Here is a 15,212-nt window from a genome sequence, read left to right as displayed (position 1 = left end):
TGTGAAAAGTTCGAGCACACATCTGCGCACACATTTGCGCTCTCAGATAACGTTTTCAAAGGTTTGGGGGCCTTAATAAGCCTGTCAGGGCTCTGGTGCTGGTTTGGTACCCGTGATGGTGCAGGTTTGGCACCCCATAGACCCGGGTGGGGTGACTGCTCTCCCCCTCTGCTACAAATATGTTTTTTTTTTACTTAGATTCTTAAATTGGTGATATTTTTACGGTGATATCTATGGTGATTTTTACTCTATCTTATGTATGTGTAATGAATCAAGAATTGCCCATCCTTTTATTTTATTATTTATTATCATGGTTATTATAGTAATTATAAAGGTAATACAATGTAATAATAATGGTATGTTAAACAAACACTATTTTTTGTCCTATCTCAAGAGTTGAAACCAAAAGCAAATAGTTCCTGCAATTTGTAGAAGCGCTTAATATACTACCTACATCAAATAAAAATCAAGACAGCCTTTCCCATATCTGTCTACAATCCAGCAGAGCAGCACATGCACGTGTCCTATGTGACCCCACATGCACGTGCCCTATGTGACCCCACATGCACGTGTCCTATGTGACCCCACATGCACGTGCCCTATGTGACCCCACATGCACGTGTCCTATGTGACCCCACATGCACGTGTCCTATGTGACCCCACATGCACGTGCCCTATGTGACCCCACATGCACGTGTCCTATGTGACCCCACATGCACGTGCCCTATGTGACCCCACATGCACGTGTCCTATGTGACCCCACATGCAAGATGGTTCCGGTTAATCATGGGCTCTATCTGCAGTGAGCCATTCTCGAGGTAATATTTGTACAGTTGTGTTTGACATTTTTTATCAAGATGAAATTTGCATTGGCCCCAGACATTTGTAATCCAGCACATTAGGTGTTCCCAGCATAACAAACATAAAAGGCTTAACTGAAAACTCAAACCTAAGCACAACGGTCATTCCAAGACATTCCTACTTAAACCTTAAAGTTTGAATCACTAGTAGATTGAGATACTTGGTACAATGGGGAGTATTTCTGGGTGACTAGAGTATACTGAAGGTCTTAAGGTTTTGGACCAGCACCCATAGTGCTGATAAAATACAGCGGCTAACACTGACATACATTGAGCAAAAAGACATCTGCTGTCTTCCTTTGCAGAGATTCAACAGTTTGTTCCACACCTGTGCTCAATCAACCTTGAGGGCATCCTTAATCGACACGTCCATATCTGTTCTTCCAATCAGGAGTCTGTGTTTACAAACAATGCAGCCCCATTGAAGTGACATGTGTCACTAAACACCAGGCACACTTATTCTGTCGTTGAACAAGAGGTGGCTCATCATGATTACACGTCTGAATAGACTGCCCCATCTCAAGACTTGTTGAGATAGTATTGGGGCCTGTTGCCTCAATACAGAAGAAGAGGCGAGGACGCCTCTGTGTGTGTGTGTTTGCATTTGGCAGGGCGAGGTCTCCTGGATGTTTGAATTTGAGTGTGATTGTGTGAGTGACACATGTCAGAGTTATCTGCCGATCTGTGATGAAGGTGATTATCAGTCTACTGTTGTCATGTGTAAACGTAACAGTGCATGCCACATTACTGTCATTATGATGGTGAATACCAGCAATTTCAGGGGAAGGACAGTTGCCAGTTTGGTAAAAGAAAGGTAAAGGATGTACAGCATCTTTCTGCTCATTAATGTCTCATTATATATCTTCTGGCCAGTTTGTCTTTCTGGAAAATATATCTGTTAAAGTAGATTTGTTTTATTCCTGTGCCCAAATTACATGAAAATAATATGCTTTACCAAATGGACCAAACTTTTGGATCTCTCCCTGAGATCTGAATTCTGTGGTCAAAGTTCATCTGGTCATGTGTGGGACCTGTGTCTGTGAAGAGTTTTATAGTCTTAAACTAGAAGGAAGCAAAAGTTTTTCTATCCTTTTGTTCACCTCATTCCCTTAAAGGTAAAATGTGACTAATTAAAAGGCAATTGGAGGTAAAGCCAACGGTAATCAAAGTGTCGGTAAGTTCAGCCCAACAGTGTTAAAGTCTGTTAATTTTGGGATGCAGTAATGACTCCCATTTTCAATCTTCCGTTAAATCTAGTGTCTGCGCTATGCTGGCATATTTGTTTACATATGTCACGAGAGTCAGACTTTGGCAGACAGAAACTTGCACTGGGAGAGAGGCCAAACACTGTAGGAACAATCGATGCTTTAGTTAGCCACGTTTGCATTTTTTAAATTCAGCAATCATGAAAGACAATTTGCACTTGGATAAGGGTGGTACACCTCTGCTGGAATGAAATCAGGTATATAAGGGGAGATACTTCTGAAACCATACATGTGTTTATTCCAGACGTAGTATTCCATGATCTTACAGTTTGAAAATTCTGTTGCAAAGACGTGATGACACTTTCCAGAAGGGTTGTTGAAGAACACCTGCTGCTTTTGGAAACACATTTTTGGGAGGCTAAAGCATATCTTTTCTCAGAAAAGGTTTCAGGTAGGAGGAGGGTAATTTCTTTCTCTCTGATATCATTGAAAGGGACAGACTTAGGTGTCATTGCATGATATAGATTACAGGTTGTGGCCAGAAGGTTCTGAATTATTATAGACACACAAAATATACATATAATACAAATCACACACACGCATGCACACACACACACACACACACACACACACACACACACACACACACACACACACACACACACACACACACACACACACACACACACTGTAAGAGAGTCTTCTTTTCTCTTCGACTGCCTTTCTCCGTATCTTGTCCCAGCCTGTCTTTTCCCAGTGGTGGCTCATTAGACCCCTATTAGCCTGCAGCCTACCCCTATAGTGCCTCACCAGTCACACAAGATTCACTCAGGACAGACAAGACTGATAGAGAGCACAGGAGTAAACATCTTTTTACAAACAAACACCTTTCACACACACACACACACACACACACACACACACACACACACACACACACACACACAGACACACACACACACACACACACACACACACATACACACACAGAAAGAGAAAGAGGGCTCAACAACTGCCGCCATGTGCTGTATATCAGAAGAGTTATTGTCTGGGTAGTGGATTATATTTGTGATGCGTTGTGAGATTTGCCTTACTGACGACTTGCTGACTGGTGTCACCCTGATCTTGCTGATACTCAGGGAGACCAAGCTGTGTTCACACCCAAACATAAAAACACACAAATCTAATTCATCAAGTCAGGAGATCCACCACCGCATGACTCATGAACTCGTTGCACATTAATACTTTACAACTTTTTAAAGCTGTGTTCAGGGATTATACATTCCTGGAGACTATGAGAACTTTCAGTGCAAAAAAAAAGATTACAGTATTCTATTAAAATATACTGTTGAAGCAATATTTTATTGTTTCATTTTTGCTTGAAATGTTCTTACTTCAGTTTTATGAATGCCACCTATAGTCCAGGCAAAATAGCGTTTTACGACAGACTAATTGTAAAAGAATTTTTTTCAGCATAGATCATTTCTATGAGGTGTCCAGAACAACATACTAAAAGTCCTAACAAATCCTAGTTGAGGAAAGATGTGTGCTAATAATGCATGGCAAAAATACACCTCAAAAATGTAATTGTTTCCTTTACTCCTATCAAAATGAAACTTTACACAATAAAAGTACCCATTAAAAGTGCCATTTTTTGTATTACAAGTTTCTTTTGAAATTAATTTGAATATGCACATGAGCTCCACACTTATTGAATATGTCCATAGACAGAAACACCATTCATATGTATGACAAATACATCGGCCCAATCTTAATCCAATCATCCTACTGCCAATGAGAGATGGCAATGCTGCTTTTAGACTGGCCTCTTACCTGAAAACTGCCTGGCTTGGTAATACCTGCCAGGGGTATGGTGTTTCTGCCTATGCAATTAGGACATATTCAATAAGTGTGACGCTCACGTGCATATTCAAATTCATTTCAAAGGAAACTTATAATACAAAAAAAGTTACTTTTCATGTATACTTTTACTATATAAAGTTTTATTGTGGTAGGAGTAAAGGAAAAAAATACATTTTTGAGGGGTATTTTTGCCATGCATTATTAGCACACATCTCAGATTGATGAGAATTAAACATATTTCCTCAACTAGGATTTCTTAGGACTTTCAGTATGTTGTTCTGGACACCTCATATAAATGATCTATGCTGAAAACAATTATTTTACAATTAATTCTATTTTTGGCTCCAAAATGGGTTAATTTGCCTGGCCTAAGGATCCAAATCCTAAGGATCAGTTTTTGACAAGAGATAAATCTAAAAGGGGGAAAGCTTCCCTTTCTGTGCTGAGGGAATCTGCAGCCGGGGTGTGTTTCTTGGGGGGGTTCCTAATTGCAGTTAGAGCCTGCAGCTTACATGACTCTCTGTGGGGTAAAACCACAGCCAGGCCCAGGAGGACGAGAGAAGCAGGTGAACCCAACTGTCTCACCTTCCAGTTCCTTCAGTCTTATGATGCTTCATACATCAGTTTTCATTCTTTCTTTTTTCTTTTATTTTTTTGGGAAAAAAATGTACATTGTTCCACAGCCTCAGCCCATTCATTCATTCATCCATTCCGTCTTTTTTCTTTGACAAGTTAAGTTGTTTTGTCATTACAAATGGGACCCTCAAATACAAGTCATTTTTTAGAATAAGGTAATTCTGTGTACCTCTATAGCACCTTCTGATTTATATTTCTCCTTGTACATGCAGACACGACATCCTTTAATTATTTAAAGTTAATTATACTAGGTCTCTCCGTAATCCTCCTGTCCTTTGAATAGTACCACTGCAGGGTGATATAAGTTGTCTGGATAGTGGCTTGCCGCTGGCTGTTTATCAGGCGCTATCAGTAGCCTTCTCCTGTTGTACCCGTTACAACAACAGAAGATCTTAGGCAATCTGTACAGTGGAAATTTTCAGTGCACTCAGGTGTAAACTGCAGGGCTGACAGAGGTTTATGGGGTTGTCAAAGAGGACAAGCTCCCACAAGTTCACGGGGGTGGGGGGATTCAGGAGAACAGGTTGCCCCAAGGCTTCTCTACTAACAACCACGTTTGTGTAAACGGAATAAATAAAAAGCGCAAATTATGCAAAGAGCAAAGTAAAACATTTCAGGAATCCTCCTTGTACATTTGAAAAAGGAAGATCAAATTCACGCTGGTGTCTTCATCTGGCACTGTGGTCTAATGCGTGTGTGAGTTGTCAGAGTTCTCCGACTGATCTATCCTAACTGCCAACTTATTCAAATTTTCCTTTCTGTATCTCTGTCTTCGCCGTCTCTGTCATGAAATATGTGCCTCCAAATCGATCTTTTTTTTCAGTTAGAAGTCTTTATCTCCAGTCTTGCCCTTCAGCCGGATCTTGCCTGACTGACATGCTCAACGTCTTCGGTGTCATCAACGTCACGACGTGTAAAAACAGAGAAAGGGGGGTCACTGCTGCAAAACACAGGTAATCCAGTACACAAAGTACAAGATTTGACAAGTGACAAGTGCATATGGCTGTAAAAGTTTGCTCTACGAAACTTCAGACTCTATACACATGCTCCATCAGACAACTAAGAACGGCAGCGGCATGCCTGCCCGTCGATAAGTCAGCAAGTGGGAGCCAGTGAGTGGTAATGTGTGCTTTGTGCCCGAGGCTGGATATTACTGCTCAACAGAATGTGATTAAATCAATAAATCAACTACTACAGCTATTACACCTGCTTTACCATCAGCACCTGTCTAGATGAGACACCAAGCCCAGACAGAGGTCCGTGATGGAAGAATAGAACAATGAAAGGGTGTAGAGGGGTTATTTGAAAGGAGGGCAAAGGTCAAGGCTTGGTGTTTGCATTAATAACTGGAACTGGTTTATTTTCTATATTATTTTGTGTTATTTTATTCAAATCTATTTACATTTATTATTTTATTGGGGGGGGGGGGATTCATTTTAAAATACAAATTTAACGGATTAAACCATTTGCAATAAAACATAGATAGAAAAGTGACAGTGCAGAAATGGGCTGTCAGTCGTGTGTGTTCATTAAAAACAAAGACCATTAAAACTGAAACAGAAATAAAAAGATCGAGCAATAGTGATTGAGCAAAGTCATTGTACTTCTGAGACTCCTTAATGTGCGTTCTGGAGTCACTCAAGGAAAAGGTTTAGGTGAAAGATGGGGATAGGAGCCAAGACGTCGTGGCGTGTGCTGGGGTGGGGAGGGGGAGAAGGGCAGGCAGCAGGTGCTTGTTGACACAATAAACATCCACATGGACAATGCCAAATAGCACACACACACAACGTCGAATGCCAAGACAACTAGGAATTCAGCCAGTTAAGAGGTAGCTCAATGTGATGAGCCATCTACAGCATAGTCATAGCATCACTTTGGAAACTGAACCCATTGTGTTTTTCCACCACTGCTTTCCCTATGTGACAGCACACTCAAGATAGAAAGAGATACAGGTGAAAGAGATAAAGAGATAAAGATGAACTTAAATATGGGGAGAAAGTAAGACTAGTATGACTGAACACTGCCCTCAACCGTCTAGGTTGTTTTGATTAACAACATAGCTAATATCTAACTGTAGCTACTATCTTAATACCACAGTTTCTGACAACTTCTGTCATTCCTGTGAAATACAGACAGTCAGGAACAGGTTTCTGGACCTGGGACAGGGCTTACTCCAAAGGCAAGTTGTTCTGTAATGGGTTAAGGACATAGCTACTCTTACTCAGAAGCCAAGTTAATTTATTGTTTTTCTAATTTTAGCAGTGAAACTGCCCTTTAGAAAAAAACAGTGATCTAAAACCCACATAAAACACCATCCACGCACGCAAGTGTTATTCCTAAAACAGAAAAGGACCAATCGGCCTTGTTTAGTAAACTGTGGAGGAACTGGGCCCACACTCTATCACCATGCCCCTGGACACAGGTGACTCGTGCCATCCTCCATATCCATAGCCTTGTACCATGAGACACTGACTATAAACAGCGACACACAAGGTCACATGCACACAAATACACACACACACACACACACACACACACACACACACACACACACACACACACACACACACACACTCACAAATACACTCAGGCAAACACACATTTAGATGTCCTTGTCACTGTGTTTTTTTCTTTGAAACCAAGCCACACACTTCTTGCCCAAACAAGACGGCTTACACAAACTATCTTTCTTTTGGCTTAAGCGAAGCGCAAACAAGCTCCTCAAAATAGCTCAAGCAGTTCCCTGTTTATGGAAAATCCATACACAATTCGATAGAATCCTGTGTTTTACAATATCATTAATACAACAGTCATAAAAACAATATTACAACACAATTGTCAGATTTGTGTTAGATTTTCATCCTTCCTTATTGTCAGAACATTTCTCAGATTGAAAATCACAACAATTAACAATCCAACACTATCATGCCCACAGTCTCAAGCTCATCCAAATCATGTTTGTCTTCTCCAAAAAAAGGTAGGTCACAGTTGATGCAAATCCTGGATTTAGACATTTATTTCTTACTCCATGATAGAATGAATCCACACCAAAAATCATCCGAACACAAGACATGACCAGCTACTAAATATGTCCATCCAAATGAATATTACTGCAGGTTCTGCAGTTGCAAAGATGCTTATCCTGAGCATTTCAAGGATGTATTCCTAGAATGGATTTGATAGCACAGTATCAACAGTTACTGCTTGGCAGTGTGTTCCTCTAGTTGAAACACATCTCCTGCTGTTGCTTTTATATGATTTGGGGAAAGTACAAGCTAAAAAACAACAAACAGTCAGGGAGCTTGATTATTGGTGGCCATTTCACATGAAATATTTAAAATGTCAACAGAGAGAAAACAAGTGACTAGCATCTGGGCCTGGGTTAAAGATGAGAGAGCCAGAAAGTGGGGTCTGTTTATTAGTTTCAACAGCTAACATGCAGCATGTTGCCTCCACAAACACAGGAGTAGCACCAAACCGGGAGACCTGAGATCAATCCTCGTAACCTCTAGTGGATATCTAAGAGCTCCAGAGAACTGAGGTTTGCTGTCCGTATTAAACAGCTGAAATCACAAATGGCATTACTTTTTAACAGACCTGCACTTACACCGCATTATACAGCCAAATTCACTCTGTGGAGACACACTCACTGACAGTATTTGATAGCATACTTCCCCCTAGTGGACAATCTTGTGAAAAACAAATGTTCATTTTAAAACAACACTATGCAACAATTTGCCACTTTCTGGGGTGTGTTTTTATATGCATCTAGTTTGGCTACCATCTTCAAATTCATTTTGATGGTTTACTGTCATGTGAAGGACAGATAAACACATGTGTCGTCCCAACTAGGTCCTACTTGGTGGACGACCTTGTGAAAAACTACATGGTCTAAATTTGAGTGTTAGTAATTGTATTACTACAAATATGGGACTAATTCTCTTGACGTATTGTCAGAAATAGAATTTTCAGTTGAGGACTTATCCTGTACAAATGACAAGTCTAAATAGTTACATCTGAAAACTGAGAGAAAAATGAGAAAATCAGCTTGTAACACCCTATTTGCATTGATTCAGTGACCTTCTTGTTTTATCTTTAATCTCATTATTAATCTCAAATTTAAATAGGAAATAGTTGTACTTTTTAAATGAAAAACATGAATTGCTGAGATGGTACATTCTGGACAGCTGCAACACTAAGAATGAAAACATTCTGTAAAGTCTCTTTGGGTATTGGTGGATCCTCATGATCAGGTAACAGACTTGAGCATTCCACTATTTATTTTTTAAACAACCTGCCACATCATAGCCTTCCAATGTAATAAAACAAATGTTTATTTTTCTATCCACACACAACATGTCACTTACACTTCAGCTGCATACAAAACCATTCAGCATGAGGGATACCTGCAGATTCTCACATCTCCAGTACAATAAAGCCCATCACATTCTCAAAAATCAGAGTTTTGTATATGCATATAATTTCCATAAATTTTTTTTTTTTATTTAGAGGGGGGATTCGGAGCCGCAGCAAGGGGGATGAGTTGAGGGTGAAAAAAATTGAAAGAAAACCCTAAACAGTCGACTACCAGTCCAATTATCTATGGCAGTGCTCTTACACTATAAGCCCTAAACAATCGAGTATTAGTCCAATTATCTATGACAGTGCTCTTACACTATAAGCCCTAAACAACCGAGTATTAGTCCAATTATATATGGCAGTGCTCTTGCACTATAGTATAAACCCTAAACAATCGACTACTAGTCCAATTATCTATGGCAGCATAGTAGGAGGCAATTATAGCCTACTTTGTACTTAAATAATACAGTCAGGGCCAACTGCTTAGCCTATATGTTAGAAGTGATGGGTAGCCTAAATATTAATACAACAGACATGTGCCTAAAGTGAACCATTTCAAAGACTGAAGCAATACATAGCCAATGATAATACCATATTTGATCCAGCCAGGATTGCTCTCATCTAATCAACTTAAAAAATGTTTCACTGAAAAAGTATTTAAGAAAAATGCTTCAATCAACTGTTCAAATGTAGAAACAGTGTTAAAGAAAAGCTATGCAACATCTTTCTCATTGTAAAAGAGGGGCCTGCTATGAAAGTTTGGGAACCACTGAACAAACCAAACTGAAAACATAACCTTCAATGCTTCGATTGTGATTAAAACTGTTACATCAATCTGACCTCAATCTGAATATTAGTGGCTGTTCACATTCATAACACACAAAAAATTGTGCACACCCACTAAACGGTCAGTCACTTGTATGTACAAAATTAATTTTACATTTTACAGTAAACTTTATTAGTCACTCCCTTCAAAATGAATGAACAGTTTTATATGTTTTGATTGTTGTTGTTGTAGGACATTAGGCCTCATGTTGAAGGTCTTGCTGTGGTACATTTTCATGAAGGTTATGACCCATTGAGTACTAACAACTCTCAGGGTAACGAACAATATCAATCAAAATGAAACAACAAAATTCTGACGCAGAAATTATGTGGAAAAAGATAACAACTTCCTAAGGTGGCATTGTGTTACACCTTTTTTTCCAGTCTCCCTGGGGCATGTCAAACCACCACCAAAGACTATTCTTGTGTCTTCACAGAAATGGCTACGTGTGCATGCCGAATGGTGCGCCCATGTAGCGTGTAGCCATTCTGTTTTACCACGGTGATAGTGCCAGGCTCTACCCCCTCTGCTGGCATGCGGCACGCTATATCATGTTGGTACGGGTCGTAAGTGCCGCCCACTGGATTCATCTTCTCCAGTCCATGTTTAGTGAAGACATCCTGCAGTCTGCCCTGTATGTGTTTCAGCCCCTGGAAGTGTCTTTGGGCCTCTGACCCCTCTGCCAACCCAGCCGTCTGTTCAAGGAGGTCTGCTACCTCTACCAGGTCGCGGCAAAAACTCTGAATCCCTGAAAAGTACATCACAGCATGACAGTGAGCAAACAATAGAAGAGTATAATAGATGGTCCCCACTCATACAAAGCTGACATTTTTGATGTAATACATTCACACCCATACACTTAATTTAGAAGTTATTTTTCAGAAGCAATTTATGATGTAGGTAGAGTGAAATGCAACTAACCAAACAGTTTTGCATCCTCAACAAACTTCTGAGTCCTTCTGCGGACATTGTCAGAATCTGCCAGGGCTCGCTTATATCTTTCCTGTAAAAGTGGGATGTCAAGAGTTGTTGCACACATGATGTCAACAGCTCAATCAGAAACAATAGAAAACATTATGAAAACATGGAGGGTCTTAGAACACATACTACATGTGGTCTTAGACTCTACCGTGATGTCCCGAACTTGTTCTTTCAGTTTGCTGGCCCTCATCTCCAGCATTCTGACATGGGTGATAGAATGGCTCTCATCATCATTTGAGTCATCACCATGAAAATCATCCCCTGCGTTATGCTGTTCGGCTGCTGTGCTAAAGAAGCAAGCTGAGAACCTGAGGCAAAAAAAGGAGGTTTAGAAGAACCAGTTATTCTGAAGCAAGTCACCTAGCAATGACGCTGCTGTAGCACTCTTAGTTTCCTCGAACAGAAACTTTCTAAACTGTCAGATATTTATTAGAACACCCCTGCCTTGGTGGGCAAGTGAACATAGGAAGCACAGAACTGTGTTTAGCCATGAAGTGCTCTTGTTAGCCACCACGCCGATTGCTACTGATTTGACGTAAGGGCGCAAGCTGCGCTGCGTTCCGGCAAATATTGCTTAGTGAAAGCGGTGCACTTTTTTTTTGTGGGACTTGAGGAACGTTACACCACTTTACTCTTCAAGCACATGAAAATGTAATACAGAAATGAATACGGTAACACCATCGTAGGCGAAAGTAACGTTAGATATAGGCTGATATAGCAGAGTTGTCAGCATCATTTAATCATCCCCAATAGTTACCAGCAAAATAAGAAATCGTTCTGAAATATCACCACAGAACGTCATATAAAGCATTTGTCTAAACATGTTTACCTGTTATTGTTCAGTATACATGGATGCAACCAAAAAGAATCACAAAGACATTTACTCGTAAACAAAAGACTGCGTATGGCCATCTCGGGAAGCCAGTGTCTGCAGACGTGCCCTTCGTGGCCGTGTCCAACGGGGGTGGGGTCAAACGTTTGAGCACGGCCCTCTAGCTGTTAGACGTGAAGTTACAGTTACAGATTCTGGCAACAAGTAAAGTCGTCTTGTTAGTCTGGGCAAATGTAACAGAGGTAGAAATGCAGTTTGGTAATATGTAAGTTTTGCCATAATCAAGCAGCCCTAGCCAGTATTAGTGTTTTGGAGTTGTGGTGTCCCAGGTCTGCATGTGTTTTGTTCTGGTGGTGTTGCCATACCTACCCGCAGAAGAAGGGTATGCTTGACTGTAGGTTTACTGTGCAAAGTGCTCCCTACAATTAAATAATTTCACAAAAGAGAATGTAATCTGTTGAAAACATTGATGCATTACATGTACTGTGCATTTTAGCATGCATAGCAAGCATGGTTTTGGTAGTCTTATTTGCTGGCAGAAAGATTATTCATATTTTCAGCTGACCACGAATTTCTTCACACCGATTAACTGAGTCTACACATTAATTAGAGGGTGTTTCTCAAAGTCAAGGATGCTTCCTTGGTAGGACGGGTCCTTCGAAGTCAGGTCCTTGACAGGCTAGGCATGTCTCCGTCCCTGCATTCATAAAACAAACAATGGAATAGTTTAGCTAGGGTGCAGGTAGCATGTATTATGATTACTCCCATTTAGTTATTGTCTATTTTATCTGCGTTTTGGAATGCTAATTATCGGTCATTCCTAGGGTGACCAGACGTCCGGATTTAGGCCGGACAGTCCGGATTTTTAATACACTGTCCGGCGTCTGGCGCAGCATCAAGCCGGACGCATATTTGTCCTCCTTTTTGGAGTTGCACTGGGCCTAAAGAGCCGTGCTCTAGAATATTTTGCTGGAACTCAGTCTAACAAATGAATGGCTAAAAGCGGTGTCAAATAAATATCTGATAGGCTTAGGTTAGGTTATAACCCTATATCATTGGTTAAAAACGTAGACAAGGCTTAGTGTGCTGCTACGTCATATCTACGCTGCTGGCTACATTGACAGAAAGTAAACACATAGAAGAAAACATGTCAAAACGTCAGACGTCGTTCAACCTAGAATGAACAAAAGCAGTCGAGACTCCTTTCATGGCTTCTGCACTCTCTGTCGCTGTGATTTTGACATAAGTAGTCAGGGTAAAGCTGCTATTGAAAGACATGCGGGAACAGAGAAGCATAAAAGTAACAGACGCCGTAGGTATCTCTTCGCTAAACATTTTTTTTCGAGAAGGTACGTTGCCGTTGGATAACAAAATCTCCGCTGCTGAGCTGTGTAAGGTTTACCATGCTGTAAAGTAAAGTACCGCGGTGTAGACTGCGGCGTGAAGGTGGACCGAGAGATATTTTGTGATTCGCCCATAGCTAAGGGGATGATGTGTGGCCGAACTAAAGCTCAGACTTTGTGTGCGAATGTCCTAGCGCCCTACTCTGTAGCCTACAAATACATACAGATTACATCAAAGCAAACAATTTGCCCTTTTCAGTGGCAACCGGTGCATCAAACAAAGGTACGACCAATTGTACTGAGATATTTGTACTTTGAGGAAGGTGTACAACATGCCCTGTTGGATTTTTACAGTGACAGCAACGACACTTCAGAGGCTATAACAAACCAGCTGCTGGCTAAACTGGAGATGTCTGGTCTAGATGTGAAATACATGTCTGCATATGCATTCGTTCAGATTCATCTAGATGTCAAATACATGTCTGCATATGCATTCATTCAGATTCATCTAGATGTCAAATACATGTCTGCATATGCATTCACTCAGATTCATTTGTCTGTTTATTATTTATTATTTATGTGACCTGTGATTTAATTTGTACATTTTAAGTCCACAAATGTTATGCTTTGTGGCACTCAGCACTAAGATTCATCTCAGTGGTCAGTTTTTGAACACCACAACATTTGAATAAATGCAAATGCTGTGAACAAACACTTTTTGACTCTTCAAGAATATCTTTTCCTATTCTGTTACACATACATCATGTATCAATCACACAAAGTTGTATTGTAGAGGGGAGCACGCCAGAGTCCTATGTAATTATTCACAGCCTCACGAAATACCGCATAGTGTCCTCCTTTTTGGTGTTATGGATATGGTCACCCTAGTCATTCCATGGTTCCATACATTCTATTTCCCACGTCCTGCTAGCTAGCTAGCTCTGACAGTGTTGCTGCATTGAAACACATATTAAAGTATAACAGTGCCAGATGCTATCTATTCAAAATGGCATGTTGAATTACATAAACTGAATAAAAACAAATAGCAATGACAACGCTTGAATTTTTAGGTAAAATTCAGGTCTTTGACAGTGATGTTATGACGTGGCTCTACAGGCCGTGGAAAAGCACACCAGCAGTAGCACCTAGTTGCCGTTGGTGGAAAGGGGGTATTTCATTGTCACGACTCTCATGCAGTGTAGCTTGGAGCATGGAGGGCGCTGAAGCACTTTAGTAGCTTCCTCATGAGTGGCACCTCTGGTTTACTGTACACCATAATAACAAACAGGATGCATTCATTATTAATAAATTCACACGAATGCATAAATGGGGAGATGATACAGAAATGAATCACGTCAGAGCAAATACTGTAGGAGAGGCAACAATGACCGCAACAATTACCCACTGCATTAGGGCATCAGTGTGATTCGAACCCTGGTCCTATCACATGTTGGCCGACTCCTACGAGCAGAGTTGGCAGTTTTCAAGGCTGACTTGGCCGTGAGAATCGGTGAGATTGACCAAAACAGGTGTATTTTCAGGCGTGAAATGCATTGTCAATGGAATGTTTTTTTTTTTCATGCTAGTGAGAGACAGGACATAAAATCATGTGTCTCATGCCAAAAGCGGGAAAGCTGGCAATCCACAGCATTAGCATATATATATAACCTGACTCAACTAGGTTTCCATATCAGAAACTCCAGTAATTGTCTAATTACTAAATTGTCTGCATGAAGAAAGTAAGATCTAAGTAATATTTGATCTGGAAACAGCAAAAGCCTTTACTAGGTGGCATTTACATTATAGATTATAGATAGATGAATGGCTTATAGATTAGAAATAATTTTGTATTTTTTTTTACCAAAGACCACCTTTTAGAAATGAGTAAATGTTTGCAATTGTAGCAAATGTTACAGTCCTATCTATACAGTGTTCATAGTCTATATTGATTGCCGCATCACATAACATATGAGTGAACTGTTTTCAATGTACACAAACATTGAACAGATGCAGAATAACTGTTACAATAAAGACGCTTTTATTCACAGGTACAAATCAATAAATAGAATTGGTCAAGTACAAGCACGGCCAGAGTAAGTAAGTAGTTGTGAGTTCAACAGTAGGCTAAGAGTAGTTTTGCATTCATTATTTTTTACATTGAATCTGTAAACTAAAATAAAGTCGTATTCATACAACTGACATTGGGGAAACAGACAGAACAGTAACTGTCATAGTTGGAGGGAATAAGGATCCTTTGCAATCTTATAATTTTCATGAAATTGCTAAATGAAATAATTCATTATAACC

At 40.2% G+C, this 15,212-nt stretch overlaps 1 protein-coding gene across 1 annotated transcript; it reads right to left on the bottom strand.

The window, feature by feature from the left end:
• Positions 1-8,880: 8,880 nt before the first annotated feature.
• On the bottom strand, positions 8,881-11,762 carry grpel2 (GrpE-like 2, mitochondrial). The gene is made up of 4 exons (XM_031572800.2): positions 11,560-11,762; positions 10,879-11,038; positions 10,671-10,752; positions 8,881-10,497 (listed from the first exon to the last, which is right to left on the bottom strand). Exons 1-4 carry the CDS (start codon positions 11,640-11,642, stop codon positions 10,166-10,168), a joined length of 657 nt encoding a protein of 218 aa, XP_031428660.1. The 5' UTR covers positions 11,643-11,762; the 3' UTR covers positions 8,881-10,165.
• Between the last annotated feature and the right edge of the window lie 3,450 nt (positions 11,763-15,212).

This window comes from Clupea harengus, chromosome 8 (genome assembly GCF_900700415.2).
Source record: "Clupea harengus chromosome 8, Ch_v2.0.2, whole genome shotgun sequence".
NCBI classification, from domain to species: Eukaryota; Metazoa; Chordata; class Actinopteri; order Clupeiformes; family Clupeidae; genus Clupea; species Clupea harengus.
The sequence above is the reverse complement of the archived record's forward strand: the minus strand, read 5'-3'. Positions and strand labels throughout refer to the sequence as shown.